The sequence below is a fragment of the Sycon ciliatum genome, chromosome 5 (genome assembly GCF_964019385.1).
Source record: "Sycon ciliatum chromosome 5, ocSycCili1.1, whole genome shotgun sequence".
NCBI lineage: Eukaryota > Metazoa > Porifera > Calcarea > Leucosolenida > Sycettidae > Sycon > Sycon ciliatum.
The window spans coordinates 23931930-23953604 of NC_088647.1; the positions used below are offsets into that span (position 1 = coordinate 23931930).

General features: G+C 48.4%; 1 protein-coding gene across 1 annotated transcript; it reads right to left on the reverse strand.

Moving 5' to 3' along the window:
* Positions 1-491: 491 nt before the first annotated feature.
* On the reverse strand, positions 492-21430 carry LOC135818111 (glutathione hydrolase 1 proenzyme-like). Its single transcript, XM_065331436.1, has 15 exons — positions 20864-21430; positions 17318-17438; positions 16205-16272; positions 13922-13995; positions 13414-13505; positions 12397-12513; positions 11204-11288; positions 9561-9685; positions 7872-7960; positions 7217-7369; positions 6679-6799; positions 3670-3741; positions 3143-3215; positions 2671-2769; positions 492-1319 (listed from the first exon to the last, which is right to left on the reverse strand). Exons 1-15 carry the CDS (start codon positions 21259-21261, stop codon positions 1126-1128), a joined length of 1881 nt encoding a protein of 626 aa, XP_065187508.1. The 5' UTR covers positions 21262-21430; the 3' UTR covers positions 492-1125.
* Positions 21431-21675: the final 245 nt, after the last annotated feature.

The window sequence follows — 21675 nt, forward strand, 5'->3', positions numbered from 1 at the left end:
GGGGGGGGTGTATGTGTGTGTGCATGTGTGTGTGTGTGCATGTGTGTGTGTGCATGTGTGTGTGTATGTGTGTGTGTATGTGCATGTGTGTGTGCATGTGTGTGTGTATGTGTGTGTGTGTGTGTGTGTGTGTATGTGTGTGTGTGTATGTGTGTGTGCGTGTTTTTCTGTGCACAAGTACTGTATAATGACTGGAACGATTCGGCAGAAACTCAGTGAAGAAGGGGGGGGGGGGGGGGGTGACTTATAATCCAGAAGGACTATAAATCGGGGAAATACCGTGTGTATAGTGCCTTGTTTCAAAGTCGGTGTGTTGCACTACCGGTATGTTGCCCTGTTGTTTCTTCATTCAACAACGAAGACTGGAATATGCCCCTGCGCCTGACACCAGGCCAAGCATGATGTGCCAGCATACATGGCACGCCCGCACGCGAACCCACACATACATGTACAAGTAGTTGTAGTAGCAGTACAACAGCAGCAACACGCCATAAACACAACCACAACCATGATGAGCTGCAAGTCGGTCTGTGTTCTATCCAGGACAGTGGGTGTGCTGTCTAGCATTGCCCGGCATGATGATAATCATGTAACGTGTGGTGTATGCCAGTAGTCGTAGTGACTCTAGTTGGTCGGGTAAGGAAGAGGCACGGTGTAAATACATCTACTGCTGCATTCCGGCGATGATTTCTACTAATTTGCTAGTCTCAACCAGTGCGCAAGTCTCAATGGACTTGAGTATAACATGTACAATAAGGAATGCAATGAGTCTGTGGAAGAAGAGCAACACATCATCGACATCGTTCTTGCAAGCTCTGCTAGCAAGGCTGCTGCAAGCGCCAGCGATTGCGACGTCGACAATGGTAATTAGTATAAATACCGGTATCAAAAGTCATAATAATATAATCAATAATATTATGACGGTGTACTTGAATAGCAAGCGGGCGGCCAAGGGCTGCAGTGATTGCCAACAGTCCAACCTGTGGACGGAACAATCCTAATATACGCAAATCGATCTGCATAAATACACTAGATAGAGTAGCAAGTCGGGGAGGTCATGTTGCCGTTTGGAAGCACGCAATTCTCTGACTGCAGAAGCAACTAGCCCCGCCGACTGCACGGCACCTACTTCTTCTTTAGCTTGAACAGTGCTCCGTAGCTGGCCTTCCCGCTGTCCCGCGGGTCAGATGCTGCATAGATGCGCCGGGGGTCACTATTGTCTTGGTACACGGCAGATGAATGGCCGATGGAGCGGTTGGTGACCAGGATCGAGTGTCCAAGGCTACGCAGTCCAGCGATGGCCTCCTCTGAGAATCCCTCTGCCGCATTCACAAGAAGTGACGGGGACACTAGAGGTTATGCCAAATCAATGCTTCATATCAGTTGAGGAGTTTTAAAGCCTGGGAAGAAGTCTGAAAAACGTTGCCTGTCACCACCAGGACTCGAACCAGGGACCTTCCAGGGACTAATTTAACCGGTATCGCATCGCAATTTGCGACGCAAAACACAGTGTCTGCGATTCGAAGTTCGTAGTGAGTCGCGGTAAACTGCGACACAACATACAGCTAAGTATGGCCCTGGACATAGACTTGTACTTGTAGTGCACGCGTAGCGCATGCACATGTGTAGCTTTACAGTGTCAGTGTGTGTGGCTGGTTTGGCGCCACGAGATGGCGCGCCATGCACTGTGACTAGATTAGACTGTGTGTGTGTGGTTGTCCAGCCGGCCTGCACTAGCTGCACTGCATGTGCAGGTAGATTTTACACCATATATAATGCATAGGTCTACATGGTCTACGCACGCGCGCGGGCCGTGGGACCATGGGCATGGCCATATATGCATATGTCACACTATCTCCGCACGCGCACCGCATGCACGTGCACTTGGAAACTAACTAACTAATTATTATTTTACTTGAAGTGCAGCCCAGGAAGCACGAGGTGAGTGTCGACAAGTACTTCACCTGCTTTTGAGATTTAGACCGCGTTGCTGCACTAGCAGTAGGCGTCTCGACCGTTCAGGACTTATCTTTGTAAAATTCTGCTAGCCTTATTGATGAAGCCTCTTCACTGCCGGCATGTCTGTGAAGCAAGGTACTTTGGACAAGTGGATTGCTGAATTTGATCCCAAAAAAGAATGGATTCGCGCAGAGTCGAGTGGTGGAGCTGTGACCAAGATATTTTGCAAGATGTGCAGGGAGAAGGCGTCCTCGCTTCGTCGTTTGAGGCAGCATGGCGTTTGTTGACGGTATAAGTGGAAGTGCACTGAAGACTGCATTGTCGACGGAAAAAAACTGCTATGCAAAATTGTTGCGTTGCTATGCAAACATCGAGGTGTGTAGCAATTATTGCTATGCAATTTTTTTGAAGTAAATTAGTCCCTGCCTTCGCTTGAGGCCAGCGATGCTCTAGCCACTGAGCTATGGTGCAGCTGTCATCCCAGCAGCGGTCGTTCAATATTACCTTCAGACTTCAAAATTCATGCTTCCTTTGGTACATGCTACACATGCACACCACAATGTCCGCTACTACTTCTGCCAGAATTTCCCACTAGGGATACTATCTAAAAAAAAAACCCACATTTATTCCATGATCTGGCTGGCTGGGTTTGAGGGATTGCTCTATGCACAGCACACATCCAAAGAGGAATGCAACACAAATCGCACCAACCTTCAATAGCTACCAGATCTGGTGTCAAGCGTTGATAGAGACGCTTTGCCTTGACTGCAGTAGATACATCCTTTCCTTTGTCCAGCAAGTCAATAAGAACTGCAGAACACACACATACGTGGCAGAAAATGAGTCTTTGATACTTCAGTGTGGGCGTTGTGTGTGTGTGTGTGGGGGGGGGGGGGGGGTAATGCCAGCACAAGTTGCTATGTCTAACATAGCTTGTTCAGTCAATGTTCACTATCATCGCGTCAGCGATGGGCACGTGAAAGTGGAAATGGAAGTGTGTGTGTGTGTGTGTGCGCGCGCACGCACGCGTGGGGGTGGGGTCTTCGAAAAGAAAGAGACCAAGAACTCGGCAGAAATTCCTCATTCCGGTGCATAAGCTGACTGACTAAACGATCAAAGGGGGAAGTGTGCTCCCAGTGCACAGTACATACCTTGCAATACACTCACAGTGCACAGTACATACCTTGCAATACAGTGGACGGTATGGAGGGCCCACCACCGGCACCCACTACCGCACGAACGGCAATCGTATCATTCTGCAAACACAACAAGACGGTGAAACGCAGTCGGGACATAGCCGTCGCCAAGGTGAACTGCTTGCCAATACTTCCACAAGTGATGCACGTACTACCACAAGTGATACACTCTCACGACATCATGCACAACTTCGGTGGATTGTTATTCAGCTCCAAGTTAGCAGTGCATGCAGAGATGAGACCTCGGCGAAATCTCATATATTGCGGAAAGCAGGACAAATAGCTTCGTTGCAGACTGCGCCATTGCTGCAGGACACTCAGATTGCCTGGAGAGGCTGGTAGTTCAGTGCACTGGCTGTGCATGCGTGCCACAAATCCCTTAACAGCACCAGCATATACACCCACCCACGACAATATTGTTCCTACTGAAATGGACTTCTCAGCCCCAGTCCATATTGAAACAAGCACCAAGAGCCCACCGGAATCTATTGTGAAATGCACATGGTTACATTACCAGTTGCGTATTTGCAGCAATAACTGGCGACATTGATGATAGCGGTCGCTTGTGCGGCTTGATGAAGTTAACCTGGCGGCATTGGACCAAAACACAATGTCGTTCATCTGACTTCAATAAACAAATTTTCTGCTGGCAAGCGTGCATGCCAACAGTTGAAAAGTATGCGTGTGAAGTTTTCTTAAACCCGGCTGTTGAGCCAATAATAAAATGTAGAGAAAGGTTACGAGTTAAGAGTAACTGTCCACCACTCTTCTTACCTTCCCCTCTTTGGTCTCTCCTTAACCTAGAACCTACCAGGTTGGACAACTGTTGGTTGCGTTTCGGAGATATGTTAAAGCTAGGTGGTAGGTCGTCGGATGTCTGAGTACTCTGTCAGTTTTGTGCCTAGTTGTTGCACTTTCTGGCTGTATAATTATAGTATCTAGTTACAATGGTGGACAGTTACTCTTAACTCGTATCCATATGTTCCATTCCTTTCTCTAAGTTAAGTTTTCTGCTGATGAATTGGCACTCTGGATAAAAGGGAAAGTTAAGCCTAAAATCAATTCTTCACCAGTTGTAGTCTTCGGGGTGCTAAGTCGAATGGTCTTGGTCCAAAACGCTCCCTTCTCCTGTATTCCCAATCGAACTCGCGCACTTCCACCGAAACTGGGTGACTGCACCCTACTAGTAGGGATTTCAGGCGGTTTTTTGTTGTCAACAGTGCATACTGCAGTTATGGCTCCAATGAAAGATATGGATGTGATTATCAACCAGCAAAAAAATCAGAGCAATCGGCCAAGGGAAACCAGAGTTATGATCATTTGAATACGGGTGGGTACCCTTCATCGGCAAGTATACAATTAGGATGGGAAGCACGGCACAAAACGGGTTTCAAGAAGGCCATAGCAACACCCTAGCAACAGCCCAAAGTGCTCCAATTCGCACCAAACTTGGACAGCATGATTGGTGGAGCCCACCGGTATAAAATCACTGAATATTTTTTTGAATTTTCAAAAACTGAACAGAAATAACAACAATGGCGTCCATAGCAACGACCTTAGCAACAGGCTTAGAATCTATGAAACTGCTGCTCATTGTATCAAAATTCACCTGTTGGATAAATGTACATACTGATATGGCATAGCATACATGTACCAATTAATGTTTGAACAAGAAACAGGACAATGAGCTTCCCGGCCGAAGTAAATATATAGCATACATGTATCTACAAGTGACGCGCTCAGCAAAAGTGGTTGCGACTGGCCTCACAATTAATACGCGACATTGCAATATTCACATGCCAGAAGGAGAGACAGAGGCTCAGCAGCAGCAACAACAGCACTCTCACACACCATTTCAAGCATACATATAGACCTGTTCATCCATGAACACGCGCACCCACCACCAGTCCGTGCGCCAACACCCACCCACACGCACACGTGTGTGCGCGCGCGCGCGCGCACACACACATACACACACACACATATACTACTACTATAGCATGACTGCCCCATAGGGCCACGTCACTCCCTTGTGACAGGGAGCCAGAGTCAGGGTAAGAGAGTCAATGCTGGCGAGCCACATGCCGGTTGACATCTCGTTTTAGCTGAGAACGTTTAAAGCAACCAGAGGAGAGGAGGAGAGTCAATGCTAAAGGCCGATGTGTCAGGTTCGGCTCTGAGATGTGTCAGGTTCGGTTCGTGGAACACACAACAGATTTCTGCAGTTTCCCTTTTTCTTGCTAATTCTTCTTCCAGATCAATGATTTTCTTTGACAGGCTTTCAACAGAATTTTTTTCAAATTTACTCGCATTTTCTTTTTGAATGTCACACGATTCAGTACCGACATTATGTGCTGGGATGATATCCAGTTCAGGCAGAACGAACGGCTGACAAAGCAGTTCGCTGATGGCGTCCTCGGCTTTGTCCTTCAGCAGCTTCTTCTGTCGGTCTCTCACCCGCTTGACTTTCGTCCCAACTGCTTTCGCGTTCACTTTGTCTATTTCCTTGCCATCCACTGCTGACAACAGCAAAATCAGCGACTGCAAATTTATTTGCGTGTTTGTAGTCCACGACAGATGTTCAAGAACGAGGCTGTTCGTCAGCTGGCCAGGACTATCCACTGCTACCCGCCCTGATGGCGAGTCAAGACGGAGCGCATTGCAACTGTTTACGCGTCAGAGACAGCTTCTTGCACAGAGGGCCAATCCAAGACTCGTCTTTCTCGCACGCCATGGCGTTCTACTAAATTTCGCGAACAACCGCGACTCGTCAGCAAGATACAAGGAACTGATCTAAACTAAATCGAGGGTGCAGAATCCGATTATCGATGTTGCGAGTGTGTGCAATGCTTGCATCAAATCGAAAATCGACTTTGAAATCATTGAAAGACGCACGAATCCAGTCTTTTTTACGCCATTTCACCGAGATTGGTACCAAATGAAAGCTCAAAACCTCTACTCTCATGTAAACCCGTTCGATTTTGTCTCCAAGCGTCACTGCACCATCCAGTGACAGTTGAACGCCTCCGCAAAAATTGTGCCATGCGCAGATCCCCAAATCAATGCAGCTGCATGAAGGCTCTTTCGGGCCAAAAAGTCACGTGACTGAAATCCCTACTACTAGACAGGGATTTGTATCCAAAACGTCACGAAATGCGCAATTTCGTTCTTATAAAAGCACGGATGAACGCGATTGGCCCATGTGTTGTAGTCTTTTGGACGCTGAGTCGACTGGTTTTGGTCCGAGAATGCTGCGATGGAGCGTTCGGCCCTTATTCCCAATCGAACATGGTTGAACAGTCACGTGCTCCTATGTACACCAGTCACCTGATCACCACGCCAGCAGGCAACAACTTTCACACCAAGGTTCAACTCGAGTTCAACTCGAGTGGCAGGAATGCGCCCAAACAGGCTGTAAGTTGTACCTTGCAGACCTCTAGATTATGTAGGTGGATTCACCGTGACCGCACACCAGAAACATGCACACATTACGCTTGTCAATCGCACGCACTCAGTGCCCTACCTCTGCTGGTGGAAAGCCATGCAAGTCGACCGTGTTGGGGATTGAGAAATCATTCATGGCGTTGTTCAGTACAATTCCGTCCACAGTGCTCAGAAGAGATCCAAACGGACTTCCAATCGATCTGCAATGGCACAGAGTCAGCACGAGATAAAGCGGATCATTGCAAGTGAATGAAAGAGCAAGGCCCTAAGCACAGTGGAACACTGCTATGTCACTGTACAGCAGTTGGCATGCACACCGTGGGGAAGATTAAAGCTCTCCCCCACCCCCTTCCCATCGATCAACACCACCACCACTATCACTGCCCCCCTCCCCGCACACACTCCTCTTTTCCGAAGGAGACCTCGCATCCCCGTTGTTTGTATCATAATCGGTACCTAATCGCCAATCTGCAGGGAGGACCAACATCTTGAGTTTCATCTCCGCTGTTCCTTTCAGTGAATGCCAGTATAAAGACCAATGTTCTGCACACACACACACACACACACACGGGCCAAGCTGTGTATTAGCTACCACACCATGCCTATGGTATACGTACTCGGTTACTGACACTGCCTCCTGTTCACCTCGCTGCACCGACACCTGCACAGTACCCGGGGCGGTGGTGGTCGCCGACGAGGCGCCGTAGTAGGACAGTGGCTGCGTGGAGTTGTCGCGGATCATTGCGCGCAGTCGATCCCCTTCCTCTTGGCTACATGCACGCAGGTACACACACACACACAAAGACACACACACACACAGACACACACACACACACAAAGACACACACACACACACATAGCACAGTGATCTTATCATGTACATAATTTTTACGCAGGAAAGAAGAAGGAATTAAAATACATTGCAGAAAACAGATCTGGTGAGAATCAGTCAAACACGCACTTCACTCGGAGATCAAAATCTGGCAAATTCACGACTGGTGTTCTGCTGGTCTGCTGTGGGTTTGCTAGTGAAGTTGTAGTCAGCTTTGAAACACATATATGTAGAACTCAGTATAAAGTCCATGCACTATATGATGTCCAGCACCCTATCTAGAGTCCATTTGTCCAAAATCCCTTATACAGAGTCCAGGAGTCCGTTCAGTTTTGATACCTTCAGAGTTCAGCGCAGTACTACATCCACAAACAGTCACAGAGGCGGAACTAAGGCCTCCACAAACAAGCACCAATCACCAATCGGTCCATTCTCCATACCTGATCATTGTGGCAACAGCAGCTGCCACTGATGATTCCAAGTCGGGGTCAGCTATTTCCGAGCGACGGACAAACGCAAACTTGATGGCCTATATCGAGCAAGCAGAAGAATACCCAGCGGTAAATAATCCTGTAAGCATGCGTTGACATTGGATTTGTCTATTCATCTTTCCGGATTACAAGTTAATCATGGATTTTTTCAATAAAGTTTTTTGAGCCTAGAAGATACTTCCTCCGCTAAGCAAAACTTCGTTGCGTTTTTACAGTTCAGTCCAAAGCATTCTATGGCTACCAAAACACTTCGCAAAGTGGAAAACAAAGCAGCATATGAGAGATAGTTATTTACAGATGTCACACAGCTCGTTTCAAAGCAGTCCAGCTTCATTCTTCGTCTGAATTTGATGACGACTCACTCCTTGATGACATCGAGTCGGCATCCTTGCTGATTTTCGCTTCCAGCGCTGCCAGCTTTTGTCCTGCATCTTTTACAAGTTGCCGAGACACGATTTGATCGTGGAGATCGCCAAATTCTTCGCTTGATTTGTGAGCTTGACGACCTCCACGGCTGCGCTGGTAATTGTTGTCTCTGCCGCTCTGACCTCTCCAGAATGCCATGGAAAGAGCCATACGGACACAACCAAACGCTCCTCATCCTGGCAGCGGGGTACGCGTGCCAGCACGTTTCCACAGCCTCAGCTGCTTGGAGAAGTTCCTTTCTGGTCTCCTTTTCCACGAGTGACACGTCTGTCTTCAGGCTGTGGAAGAACGCCAAGTCGTTGACGTTGAGATGGGGACTTTGCGCAGGCTGAACAACAACCTGAATGTCGAACCCTTTTGCTTTCCCCTGCGCCACAAACACACGTGCATTGATTTATTTTGGCTATGTGCGGACGAGCATCGTGCTGGTATCGCAGTGGCTGGCCAGCTTCTGCATGAACTCTGGGTACTTCAAGCCACGCGGCTTCGGTGTCATGCGCCTGGGTTGTGTTCTGGTGACATCCTGTCAAGAAACGGTTATGCTTCGCCGATTTTTTAAAGGACTCCACGCTTTTTGGAAGTTGAAAAGCCTGTCAAAGCAAAGGACGACACAGCGGCTACCCTATTTAGGGGATAGATCACTGATATGTTTGTCTAATGCGGACAGAAAGATCATGACAAGAACACAAAAAAAACGCAACGAAGTTTTGCTTAGCGGAGGAAGTAATACAGAGCAGTCACCATTGGTCAATGAATTCTGGCCGTACAGTGAATACGCCAGCCTTCGGGCGTGATGCAGCCTCAGACGTGCAAACACTGGACCGTGCACTGCGGTCTGGTTCCGAGTGCCGGCGTGTACACGAGTTCAGATCGCATCGAGCATGTCTGCACACGAGTCATCAACTCTATCGGGAAGTGAGAGTCTACACAGCTGAGTTCAGCAGGCGATCACACAAATACAAGGCAAGATCTCACGAGTTTTCAAGAACTGCACTTAATACCGTATTTACTGGAGTATAAGCCACGCTTTAAACACCAGAAATTCACCCAAAAAGTCAATGTGGCTTATACTACGGTTGTCGAATTGACCGTGATAACCGGGGTAGATGTCTGTATTTTGTGACAAAAATCTGGGTGAGGCTTATACTAGTGGAAGACAGTAGTTTTGAAGATGAGAAACAGTATCAATGGCGACATGCGGTCGCGTCTTACCTCGATCATTCTGTGAAAGGAGAGTGTGGAGTCGGACAGCGGGCCAAAGCCGCGGAGGATCTGCATCGCCGATAGCAGTGTGGCACCGCTGGACGGTGGTGGGCTGGTGTGCAGCAGATTGGACCCTGCCGTCACCGGCAGACACACACAACGCAAATCACAAACCTCAGTGTCATCGACACTCGTGCCTCGGTTATCCGGACCCCGAAGTTACGGGCACTTCGGTCTACCAGGCACCCTTTGGACGAGTTTCAGTGGAAATATTACTACTCTTTTGTCACTTTTGTGCAAATATTGACGTCATACAGTCAACTTCGCCAATAACGACATTCGGCGGGGCATCAGAAAAGTGTCCTTATTCGCGAAGTGTCCTTATAACCGAAGTCCCATTTGAATGTATGTGAACCCATATTTTGTATAGTATGACATGCATATCAAAATCAAGCTCTTTTCTTGCTCTATGTCAATGTGTACTCTATTTTCATATTGCAGTTGAAATGAACTAAAAATTCGATATGCAAGGGAAATCAATTGAAAAATATGCCTTTTTGGGCCATCTACAGGACCAGAGACATGTACATGTACGATGATGTAAATGTATTATGATTACTGTATAATCATGTACAACTACATGTACATTGTATACATATAGGTGTGCTGGTAAATCCAACAATTTTGAAGCCAACATAAAAAAGGAAGAAAAAGCCCCTCCCCCCCCGGCCCCCTTGGCTGCATTTTCTTGCATGTGCATGTGTGCCTATAATAATATACATCACCATAGGTTCCGGTACTTCTGCATGATAGGTACATTGTACTTGACTGACAGGTACTTGAAATAGCTGTCAAAAGCCCAGAAAGTCGTTATTCAAGCAGTGAATAATGACCTCGGGGCACTAAAAGCATGTCGCTATACGCGAATTGTCGTTATTCAGATAGTCGTTATATCCGAAGTTAAATGTATACAGTTAGATGGGACTTTGCTCTGGGCATGGAAATTCGGTCGTTATTCGCGAATTGTCGTTATATCCGCAGTCGTTATTAGCGAAGTTGACTGTATACCATATCTATGACCTTTCTCCGTCAACATGTGTGTGATACGGAGTTGCGGACATTTCAAAGTCACGAGCAGTGCCCGGTCCCGGACTGCCCGGATAAACGAGGCATGAGTGTAGTTAGTACTAGCTTACCACGGGGACTGCCAACAAATACAATTCAGTGTTTAAAGATATACAAAACACAGACAGCTAGCAAGAAAGCAAATGAGGAAAGCTCTTATTAACAGTTACATGCAGGACAGAGATCATAGAAGAGCACTAAATACGGCGGCACGGACTACAATGAACAGCAATAGCGTGTGTAAAAAGGAAAAGGACATATGGGTACAAGTTAAGAGTACCTGTCCACCACTGTCACTAGATGCTATACACAGTCAGAAAAGTGCAACAACTAGGCACAAAACTGACCGAGTACTGAGACATTCGACGACCTGACACCTAGCTCCAACACATCTCCGAAGCGCCAACCAACAGCCTTATGTCCTTTCCCTTTCTAAAAAAAATGTACTATTGGCTCAGCATCCGAGTTTCAAGTAGAGCGTGTGATTACCATCAGGTGTTGTGCTGCATTCGTAATTAGTTACTTACGTATGGTGGCAGAGAGTGGAGGGCGCAGCACAGCTCGGTACGCCGCCAGGTCCTGCAGGGTCATACTGCCGCCGGCTGCACGGACCTAAGAGATCGTGAGAGGATGACACGCCATACACGCACACGCCCAATGTCACGTGAACATTCACCATGGCATGGGCCCCTGTGTGGCAATCTCTGTCAAAACGCGGGACCATGACCACATCTCATTACTGTTACATTAATGCATGCACAATTGCAGAGACGAGACCAATTGGTTGAAATCTTACTCCAGTGCAAAGTGAGCACCACTAACATGGCTTGGTTGGGAAGCCAAGCATCTAACGATCTCTGGGGCATCGTTCCTGGCTACCATTCTGCTTAAATTAACGGTATGGCACGGGCCACACACACAGCAAGAAGCCAGCAGCTACACATAGCCAGCAATCGCATGTCATCACGTACATTCAAAATCAACATAATTTTTCGAATCGACCTTTTTTTCAGGATCACTTTTCAACGAGGACGAAGCAAAGTCGGCCGAACGAAGCCTAGAGGAAGAAAATCACCCTCTCCACTTCACCATCACGATACTGACATAGATACGAGATGAAACAACTAAAAAATCCACAAGAAAACTGTACGGCCATCATCGCGCTGACTTTGGTCTGACTTTGGTCTGAGAATTTCTATCACGATCAAAAATGTACGAGGAGCACTCAAAAATAAGCAACAGACGTACCTCTATCGCTCTCTACTCCTTTTTCAAGGCACAAAAGTCGACTCTCCACTTTCAAACCAGGAACCAGACATACCAGTGGTCTTTTTCAGCTGCTCCACGAGCGCAGGAAATGTTCACCAAGGGGCGCAGAGCAGCATCCATTCCAGAAAAAGAGCTAAAATACGAGTGAGACTGCATGCCTGAGTACACGAGTACATGTATGAGTACATGCAGAAAATAGTCAATTTCAGCGTTTCTGCTCCAAACAGCAACTAGCTTCGACTAGAAACAAAGATTACACCAAAGGATCAAACAACAACCATTTTCTGCAGTTTTTTTGCAGATGGCTTCCTTGTGCTGGGCCCAGCACGCCAAAAATCACACCTCGGAGGAGTACAAAAATTACAACTCTCAGATGTCCTCGATTGCTGGCCATGAAGAAACAAGTCGGTTTCCCTGGTCTTATGGTGTGCATATTATGCATGCAACTTACTGCATCCACAATCCGCTGGCTGATGCTGGAGCCGTTGTAGATGATGTCGCCACTGCCACTGTCAGCCACCGACTGAAGTAGATTGGCTAGTTGAGGTCGCCGGATAACAGCACCAACCTGGACAGAAGAGGAGCATTCCACGTGAAATCGTACGTACACTTAGCCATAGCCAAGCAGACTATTCCTTAGGGTTTGCGCCCACGCGTTCTAGCTTGAGCTCACTTGAGAGCCCACTTGGCTGCTATGACAACTAGAAGCATGTGCCTATGTATGTGGCATGTACAAAAAACATCCTTCAGCAAACCGTTTGCCATTTTGATGTTGTCTGCTTCAAGTGAGGCTAGTTTTAGTGCAGAGCTGTCGTGAAATTTCGTGATAGTAGCCAGTGGGGACCTGCGATGCCGCACTGCTTGCAATGGCCTGCCAATATTCTGTATGTTGGCTGATGTTTGCATTTCATGAAACTCAAGAGTTACAACTAGCCTGGTGCCTTTCTTGTTCAGTGGCCTGTCAATACAAACCATTCTTGAAGTGAAAGTCCCCTGCCCCCATATTGTCACTCCACAGTCTTCAAATTGATTCACCTCATCCTCTCTTTCTTTCTTTCTCTCTCTCTCTCTCTCTCTCTCTCTCTCTCTCTCTCTCTCTCTCTCTCTCTCTCTCTCTCTCTCTCACACACACACACACGCGCGCGCGCGCACACACACACACACACGCACGCACGCACACACTCGTCAGACCTTGGCAATCAATGCCTGGTGCCCTTGGTTGACGGAGTGCAGAAAAGAGTCAAGTTTGCCCTGTTTCCTGCCTTTGCTACTTCCGCTACTGCTGTTGTTGCCGCAATTCCTTTCCTTTCCCCGCATACGCATTTCATGCAACTTTTCAAACGATTAGAAACAGTGCTTGTACCATTCACACATCCAGGGGAAAAATCGAACAACAAAATACATTGATAAGAACCTCACCCATTTTCCAGTCATTGCATATTAATAGGGTGCATGAGTGCATGCTTACGGGAAGAGGAACGCCATCGGCTGTGAACAGTAGGCTGTGAAGGCTGGGGTTGGACTGCTTGAGCTGCTGCTCCTTCTGTATTGCCCAATCGCCTGTACAAGACACCCAGGCAATAGTGACACCAACCGTGGCAGAGCACCACAAAACATCTCAGCGCAGCAACACAACACTGTGTGACAACAGGATGGTTTCTACGAGAAAGACGTTTGACCATAGGTACCTGTCCAGGAGCGGATCCAGGGGATGTGTGTGTGTGGGGGGGGGGGGGGGGGGGGTCCGGGGTCCGCGGAACCCCCTAAACTTTGCAAATATACTACTGGAAACCATATGCATGCACGTCTGTATCAGCTATTCAGTTTTGGCTAAACTGGACCCCCCCCCCCCCCCCCCCCCCCGTGTCTCTGTATCTCTGGATCCCCCCCCCCCCCCCTGCAGTAAAACCATAAGAGCAGCCACACAGTCAACCAGGCAGATTAGCAACGCGGCAGATATCCCTTGTAGTGCTTACGGGTCGGCTTTTCCAGTGGAAATCCATTGCGGGCCAGCACCACTGACGGCTGTATCAACGAGGACCACGATGTTCTGCGATGTCACAACAGCAGAGAAGATAGTTGGAGAGACTTGTCGGCGCAATACATGTACCACAGAACTATAAAACACATGTGTGGGACGGAATCGGGCATTGAGGCTTATAATAGTTAGACGGAAAGCCAGATTATCAGAATAGTGATGCATGCAGGACTCACCCTATAATTATCAGTTTGTTTCTTCTGCACATGGATGAAAGTCTTATTTTATTTTACTAGAACAGACAGGTTGATAAATATGGTGGTAAAGACACACCTGGCAAAATGGCGGTAAACACACGCCTGCCCACACACGCTCTCTAGGCTGCAAAGGTCTGGCACAGAGCTCTCCTTCTCACCACCACCACCATCAGTTCGCGCCTGGCGCCTGGTCGATGCATGGTTGGCGGTATCCGGCATAGCAGGCTGGTACATCAAGTAGTGCATGACACATAGCAGATGACACAGCAACGACATAGCTCGATTGCGACGTACGTTTCGTCCCCGCTGGACTCATCAGGCAATCTTCTTCTTGGATGTCTTCACACGGAGCTTGACTCGGGAGAATGATTTTGAAGACACCACTGCAGCTGTACTTATGGTTGATAAATATGGTGGTAAAGACACACCTGGCAAAATGGCGGTAAACACACGCCTGCCCACACACGCTCTCTAGGCTGCAAAGGTCTGGCACAGAGCTCTCCTTCTCACCACCACCACCATCAGTTCGCGCCTGGCGCCTGGTCGATGCATGGTTGGCGGTATCCGGCATAGCAGGCTGGTACATCAAGTAGTGCATGACACATAGCAGATGACACAGCAACGACATAGCTCGATTGCGACGTACGTTTCGTCCCCGCTGGACTCATCAGGCAATCTTCTTCTTGGATGTCTTCACACGGAGCTTGACTCGGGAGAATGATTTTGAAGACACCACTGCAGCTGTACTTATGGTTGATAAATATGGTGGTAAAGACACACCTGGCAAAATGGCGGTAAACACACGCCTGCCCACACACGCTCTCTAGGCTGCAAAGGTCTGGCACAGAGCTCTCCTTCTCACCACCACCACCATCAGTTCGCGCCTGGCGCCTGGTCGATGCATGGTTGGCGGTATCCGGCATAGCAGGCTGGTACATCAAGTAGTGCATGACACATAGCAGATGACACAGCAACGACATAGCTCGATTGCGACGTACGTTTCGTCCCCGCTGGACTCATCAGGCAATCTTCTTCTTGGATGTCTTCACACGGAGCTTGACTCGGGAGAATGATTTTGAAGACACCACTGCAGCTGTACTTATGGTTGATAAATATGGTGGTAAAGACACACCTGGCAAAATGGCGGTAAACACACGCCTGCCCACACACGCTCTCTAGGCTGCAAAGGTCTGGCACAGAGCTCTCCTTCTCACCACCACCACCATCAGTTCGCGCCTGGCGCCTGGTCGATGCATGGTTGGCGGTATCCGGCATAGCAGGCTGGTACATCAAGTAGTGCATGACACATAGCAGATGACACAGCAACGACATAGCTCGATTGCGACGTACGTTTCGTCCCCGCTGGACTCATCAGGCAATCTTCTTCTTGGATGTCTTCACACGGAGCTTGACTCGGGAGAATGATTTTGAAGACACCACTGCAGCTGTACTTATGGTTGATAAATATGGTGGTAAAGACACACCTGGCAAAATGGCGGTAAACACACGCCTGCCCACACACGCTCTCTAGGCTGCAAAGGTCTGGCACAGAGCTCTCCTTCTCACCACCACCACCATCAGTTCGCGCCTGGCGCCTGGTCGATGCATGGTTGGCGGTATCCGGCATAGCAGGCTGGTACATCAAGTAGTGCATGACACATAGCAGATGACACAGCAACGACATAGCTCGATTGCGACGTACGTTTCGTCCCCGCTGGACTCATCAGGCAATCTTCTTCTTGGATGTCTTCACACGGAGCTTGACTCGGGAGAATGATTTTGAAGACACCACTGCAGCTGTACTTATGGTTGATAAATATGGTGGTAAAGACACACCTGGCAAAATGGCGGTAAACACACGCCTGCCCACACACGCTCTCTAGGCTGCAAAGGTCTGGCACAGAGCTCTCCTAGAACAGACAGAATATGATAATTAATAATTGGAAGTCTTTTTGTCTAGATTTCGATAGTGTGAATCTGAAAGGATTCCACTGCACATGAATCTCAATTTTCCCAGTACCTACTTTCCAAACATCTCGTGGGCAAGGCTTAATCCTTTCATTTGGCCTGGCACCGCCACAGACAAACCGCCCTGGGCAGCACAACAGAAACAGAGGCAGACCATGAAGGCATCCATTGAAACACTTATCCAAACAGTAACCGTGAAGCCTACGCTTAGTGCCTCTCCTCTTCCCCTCCGTCAAGGTGCACGGAAAGCTGGTCTTTATTGGTCTTCATTGGCAGGTGATCTTTATTGGCAGGTGGTCTTTCTACACAGGTGGTCTTTTCACACAGGTCACAGGGAAAATTGAAGCAGGAATGGTACCCGAGGCGGGTGGTCTTTAGAACAACAACCTTGGTTATGAACCCAACTCGCAAAATGACACCACAATCTTCAGGGCCAATGTCTTTTTTTCGGCCTCACAAATAAATAGCGACAATTATTAGCGAATGAGGATTAGCCGGGGAATTTTGAAGTTCTCCCAATCCTTTAAAACATTTGCCAATAACGACACTTTTCTCGTACCCGATCAAGGGTCGTTATTTGCAAGGGGTGGGGAGGGTGGGAGGAGGAGAGACCGACAGATAAAGAGAAATGTAAGAGAACACTGCAGGAGAAGTCATGACCGCTTACCCAGGACATAAAATGCCGGGCTGTGATACACACACACGCACACACACACACACACACACACACACACACACACACACACACACACACACACACCTCAGACTTGCCCATCGTGGAAGCGATGATAGCGAACAGCTATGTTAGACATAGCAACTTGTGCTGGGATTACACCATTCACCGGCTTGCAAGGCTGATGAATTGACCGCCACTATTTTTAGCCTGGTATACACCACACAGCTGATTGAAGTGACTTTTTCTGGCCAGTGAATCCCTATTTTAATTTTTCCATTTTTTTCTACACACACACACCACATACACACACACACACACACACACACACACACACACACACACACACACACACACACCACATACACATACACACACACACACACACACACACACACACACACACACACACATACACATACACACACACACACACACACACACACACACACACACACACACACACACACACACACACAGATCACAGATCACATACCAGCTGTGCTTTGCTTGAATCTGCGTTGAACATGTCCCTGCTTGCCGATCCCGGCGCCATCTCCCGGTAGTCAATGGAGGTGACGTGACCGCTTGCGTTGCGTATCAGCATTGTTCCACCGCTGTCAACACAAACATGAGAACGGTCACAGCAACAAACAGTAAATACATTGGTTAGTCATGCAGGGGAGTCGGACATGGTACGGTCACTACGGTATTGACCGTACCACTATTTGCCCCAGGTACCCCGTGCATCTATGACATACTCCGTCATTAGGGCTTTAAATTTCCAAAATGTTCGGCTCATGAGCTCAGCCACCTCTCCTCCACGAGTAAATTGTACTTCAGATGGCAGACCGTGCCGCACTAAAGTACCTTCCGACATTGCCCCTGTTAGTAGTTGCACGTGAGGCTACAAGAGGTGTGTTGCTTACCTCGGCCTAACCTTCTTGATCATTGCATGGCTATACGACATACAAGTACTTGAAGTAACCAATATAATTAACAGTACACTCATGGCTAAACGGAGTACATGGTTTGCGATGTTGGCCGCTCCTACGTGGAGCTTGCGCTTCCGACCGAAGTACTTGACAATTGACCAATTCACAACCTCAATCAGGAGCCCCACTTTTGTAATTCTGCAAGACCACCACCCCCTACTCAACACACTGTGTTCCGGGGGACCCCATGGTTACTTAGTTGAGCTTGAGAACGCGACTGAAATGTTTGCTCTGGCAGCCCTAAACATCACCACTAGGCACTAGGGATACAATCCAGCCGTGTAGCCCGCATGGGGCAGGGGGGGGGGGGGGGGCACGTGCATCCCCTAAAAATGTCGACCTGCATGTAGGTTCAGCATGCACATAATGACCAGGAATGACATGCACCAGCCATCCTAAACATATGCGGCCATGCACCCCCCCCCCCCCAAAAAAGGGTGACCAGGTATGCCCCTGTGAAACGAACAGTGCCGCTCCGTTTCCAGCCGGCGACAAACAGCTCGTGAAAAGGCCTGGTAGCAGCACGAGTCAGTGTCCTCACGGAGTGGTGAGAAACAGACTTTGCAAGCCATTCGCTATAGGGCTTGAAAGTGCTACGTCACAGCATAGCAACAATTTCAAAAATTCAAAAATTGGATCCACTTGGATCCAGTTTTGGTATGGATCCAAGCACATTTCAAGCCGTCTTACTCACAGCAAAGTGATGTAGCCAGGGAAACTGACTGATTTGGCTACTGGGGGCGGGGTTACAACTGGTGGCGAAGTAAAAGTCACCCCTGCATACGACATGAGTGGGTTGCTATGCACCCACATACTGAGGCAATAGCAAAGTCACACCTTAGTGGATCCAAAATATAAATCTGATGTCAACTAACTACTCCCTGGCCGTTTTTGACGTCATCACTTTCAAGCCCTATTCACTGCACTGTTGCCTCCAACAACTAGTTGCATGCCCACGTTAGGGACAACCGTACTTCTGCTAAGTTTGAAGCAGCACATATGAATGACTAGTATTAGGAGGCTGTAGCAGGACTCTCTTGGGATTTTACTAGTCACTGATCGAGAGAATCCTGATCCGCACGCGTACCTGCATATTATACAAATTACCGGTTTTGGTGACCATCTTGCCCCAATGTCACCCGCCGAGTGAACACGGGTCTGAGGCAATCGTCAAAGTGTTTGTGTTTGCTCGTGTCACCCCCTGGTGTTTTACTACCCCCCCCCCCTCCCCTCCCCTGGTTGAAACTGAGTACAGTACATGTAGTAGCGAGGTCAAACACGTGACCAGTTCAAGGACTTCGCTTGTCGCGCTTGGCCCATTGAAAATCGATGATGTAATGGCACATAGGTTTTACCCGAGTTTTCGAGATTTACGGGAGGCATACAAAACTGACCTGCGCTTGATCTTCGCTTGTGCAGTCTCCTTGCTCTTTTTGGGCGATTTCAAGTTTTTAGTCCTTTGGTTAGGCTATGGAGCAATGCCTCCACCCGTTCGCGCGGCGTCCAGACGTTTCTCTGTCGACACGCTGTCTCTCGCTTTTTGCCAATATTCGAGGGCGGGTTTCGATCCTTGCGCCTCTTGTTACGCCTTAGGTTGTTGCGACATCGTGTTCAGCGCCCCCTAATCCTTCGGACTACCAAGTTTCATTGGCGTAACAAGAGGCGCACCGACGTTATGGCTCCCGACTGGTGTCACTGTCCAGCGGCGGCGGAGGATTGCTTTGGGAAGGCATGTGCACCAATCTAAAAGGCAACAGAAGCAAGCGAATCGCCATCAATCCGATTAAACTTCGCTTGCGTCTGGTGTGCAGCATTTTGTATCTATTCAGAAGCTTGTCCAAGTTGTTGGTGATGAAGGCAAGGAGATGGCTACTTCAGTCCCAGGTACTGTTTCGAAAGGCTATGCCTTTTTTGCAAAGTTTTGTCCAATTGTATGTATCATTTCAGAAATGGAAACTATTTCCAAACTTCCAACGCTGTCAGTGTTACTCAATGAAGGCAACACCGTAGTTGTCAGCCAAACATAGCCTGTGTGAGAGAGAAAGTGAGGAACATTCACTTTCACACAGGCCATGTCTCTAACAAAGTCTTTCTACTACTCCAGAACAAACAATACGTTCTCAGCACAATTATGTTTTCAAATTCCTGATCGTTTGCAGACATTTGAGAAAGCGCTTCCTCCTACATTATCCATCAACAGCAGCTACCGCTCCCGTTGCTACCAACTCGTCATTGGATCCCAAAGACCTTACCATCAGTGGTTCACATCAAACAGTACTGGCGATCCTTGAAGACAATTAGACATTTCCCTTCTCTGCAAAGGAACAAACATTTTCTCTTCAGAAAGTTTTCGGCTCGAGTGCTTGTTATGTACGGCTCAGATCAAGTACACTGCACTCTGCGAGCAGCGCTCGGTGGCGCTAGCATAACAAAGTACACGCACGTGACACTCGAGATTACATCATGCACATCTGAGCCGTCTTGGGACCCGAGTGCCGGGTGCCACTTTTCGAGCTCCCACACGTACATTCGTCGCGACAAAAAATCACGTAGTCGGGCTTCTTTCAACACCCATAACTCCCATCTACCTGCTCTAACTCACCCCAAATTTTAGATTTGAACTCCTGAAGCTCTGAGCTTTCCGTGGATACCCAATTCGATAGGGTTTTCCAAAATTTAATTTTCGCCTGACCTCGCTACATGTAGTACAATCTGATTATGATTTTCTCATACCAGTATTTTTTCTATGCGGAACTCGACAGACCACTGGTCTGCGATATATGCATAGCAGTCATGCTGAGTAGATTTCAATAATAATAGTATGACATTGTATTAAATAATGTTATTGAACCCATCGAGGGGATTTCCACCGTGAATATGTACATACCGGTAACAATTATTGCTGTTTGAAGACTGGCCGAAATGCCATGACACTCGGAGTTACAGCAACAAGATAGACTTGTTCCATTGCAAACTTGTGTAATAAATAATTATTATGCTTTGCGCTCATGGTCAATGTTTACGTCTGTCCTCGTCCTAGTTCTTACCCGCCTATACCGGCCGACTGCAGCCGTACCACGCCCAGGCACACGAGCGTCGCAATGGCACTGTCCACTGCCGATCCATTCCCCTTCAGCACCGAGAAGCCCACCTCGCTGCACGCGCCGGAGTCGCTCGCCACGGCTCCGCGCAAGTAGAGTGTCGGCGTCATGGAATCATTCAGACCGAGCGCTATGCTGATCAACAGGCCGAGCGTTACTAAAGCGGCGAACAGCACGCCGCCAATGATCAGAACAGACAAACTGCTGAACTGGTGGCCGCACAAAGACACCGTGGGCTCTTCAACGGTCTCGGCGACGAGTTTGGCATCTTCGTCGTCATCGTCGATGCCCGATGCGTTATCGGAGTCTGCCTCGACGAACTGGAACTTTTTCTCTGAGGCCATGATACAGGAGCACACCAAGCAGCGCACAGCGTCCAACTAAGAGGCGCAATCACGCCGGACGCTATTCCTCGGGCCAGCAATGGCGAACAGCTTTGCAAGACGGCTGAGCTGCAACTGCCGCCGTTCACTCCCTGCATGCACGCAAGGCCAATATTACAACTTAATACAAGGCGGAGGAGAATATGACTGGAAAAGAGGAAAGCACGCATTCATGTGACCTAACCAGGTGACACTGAACCGTGGACGCAAAGTGCCAGTAGTAGTACCCTACAATCAGTCGTGGCCAAAGAAATCCGACCCCCGCGAAAAGCAGTGCCAAAAATATCCATTTACTACTAGTAGTAGTACTACACTGTCCGAAAGCCCATCCATATCCGAGGGGCTGCAGTGGCCGCATGAGCCGGCCCTGGGTGC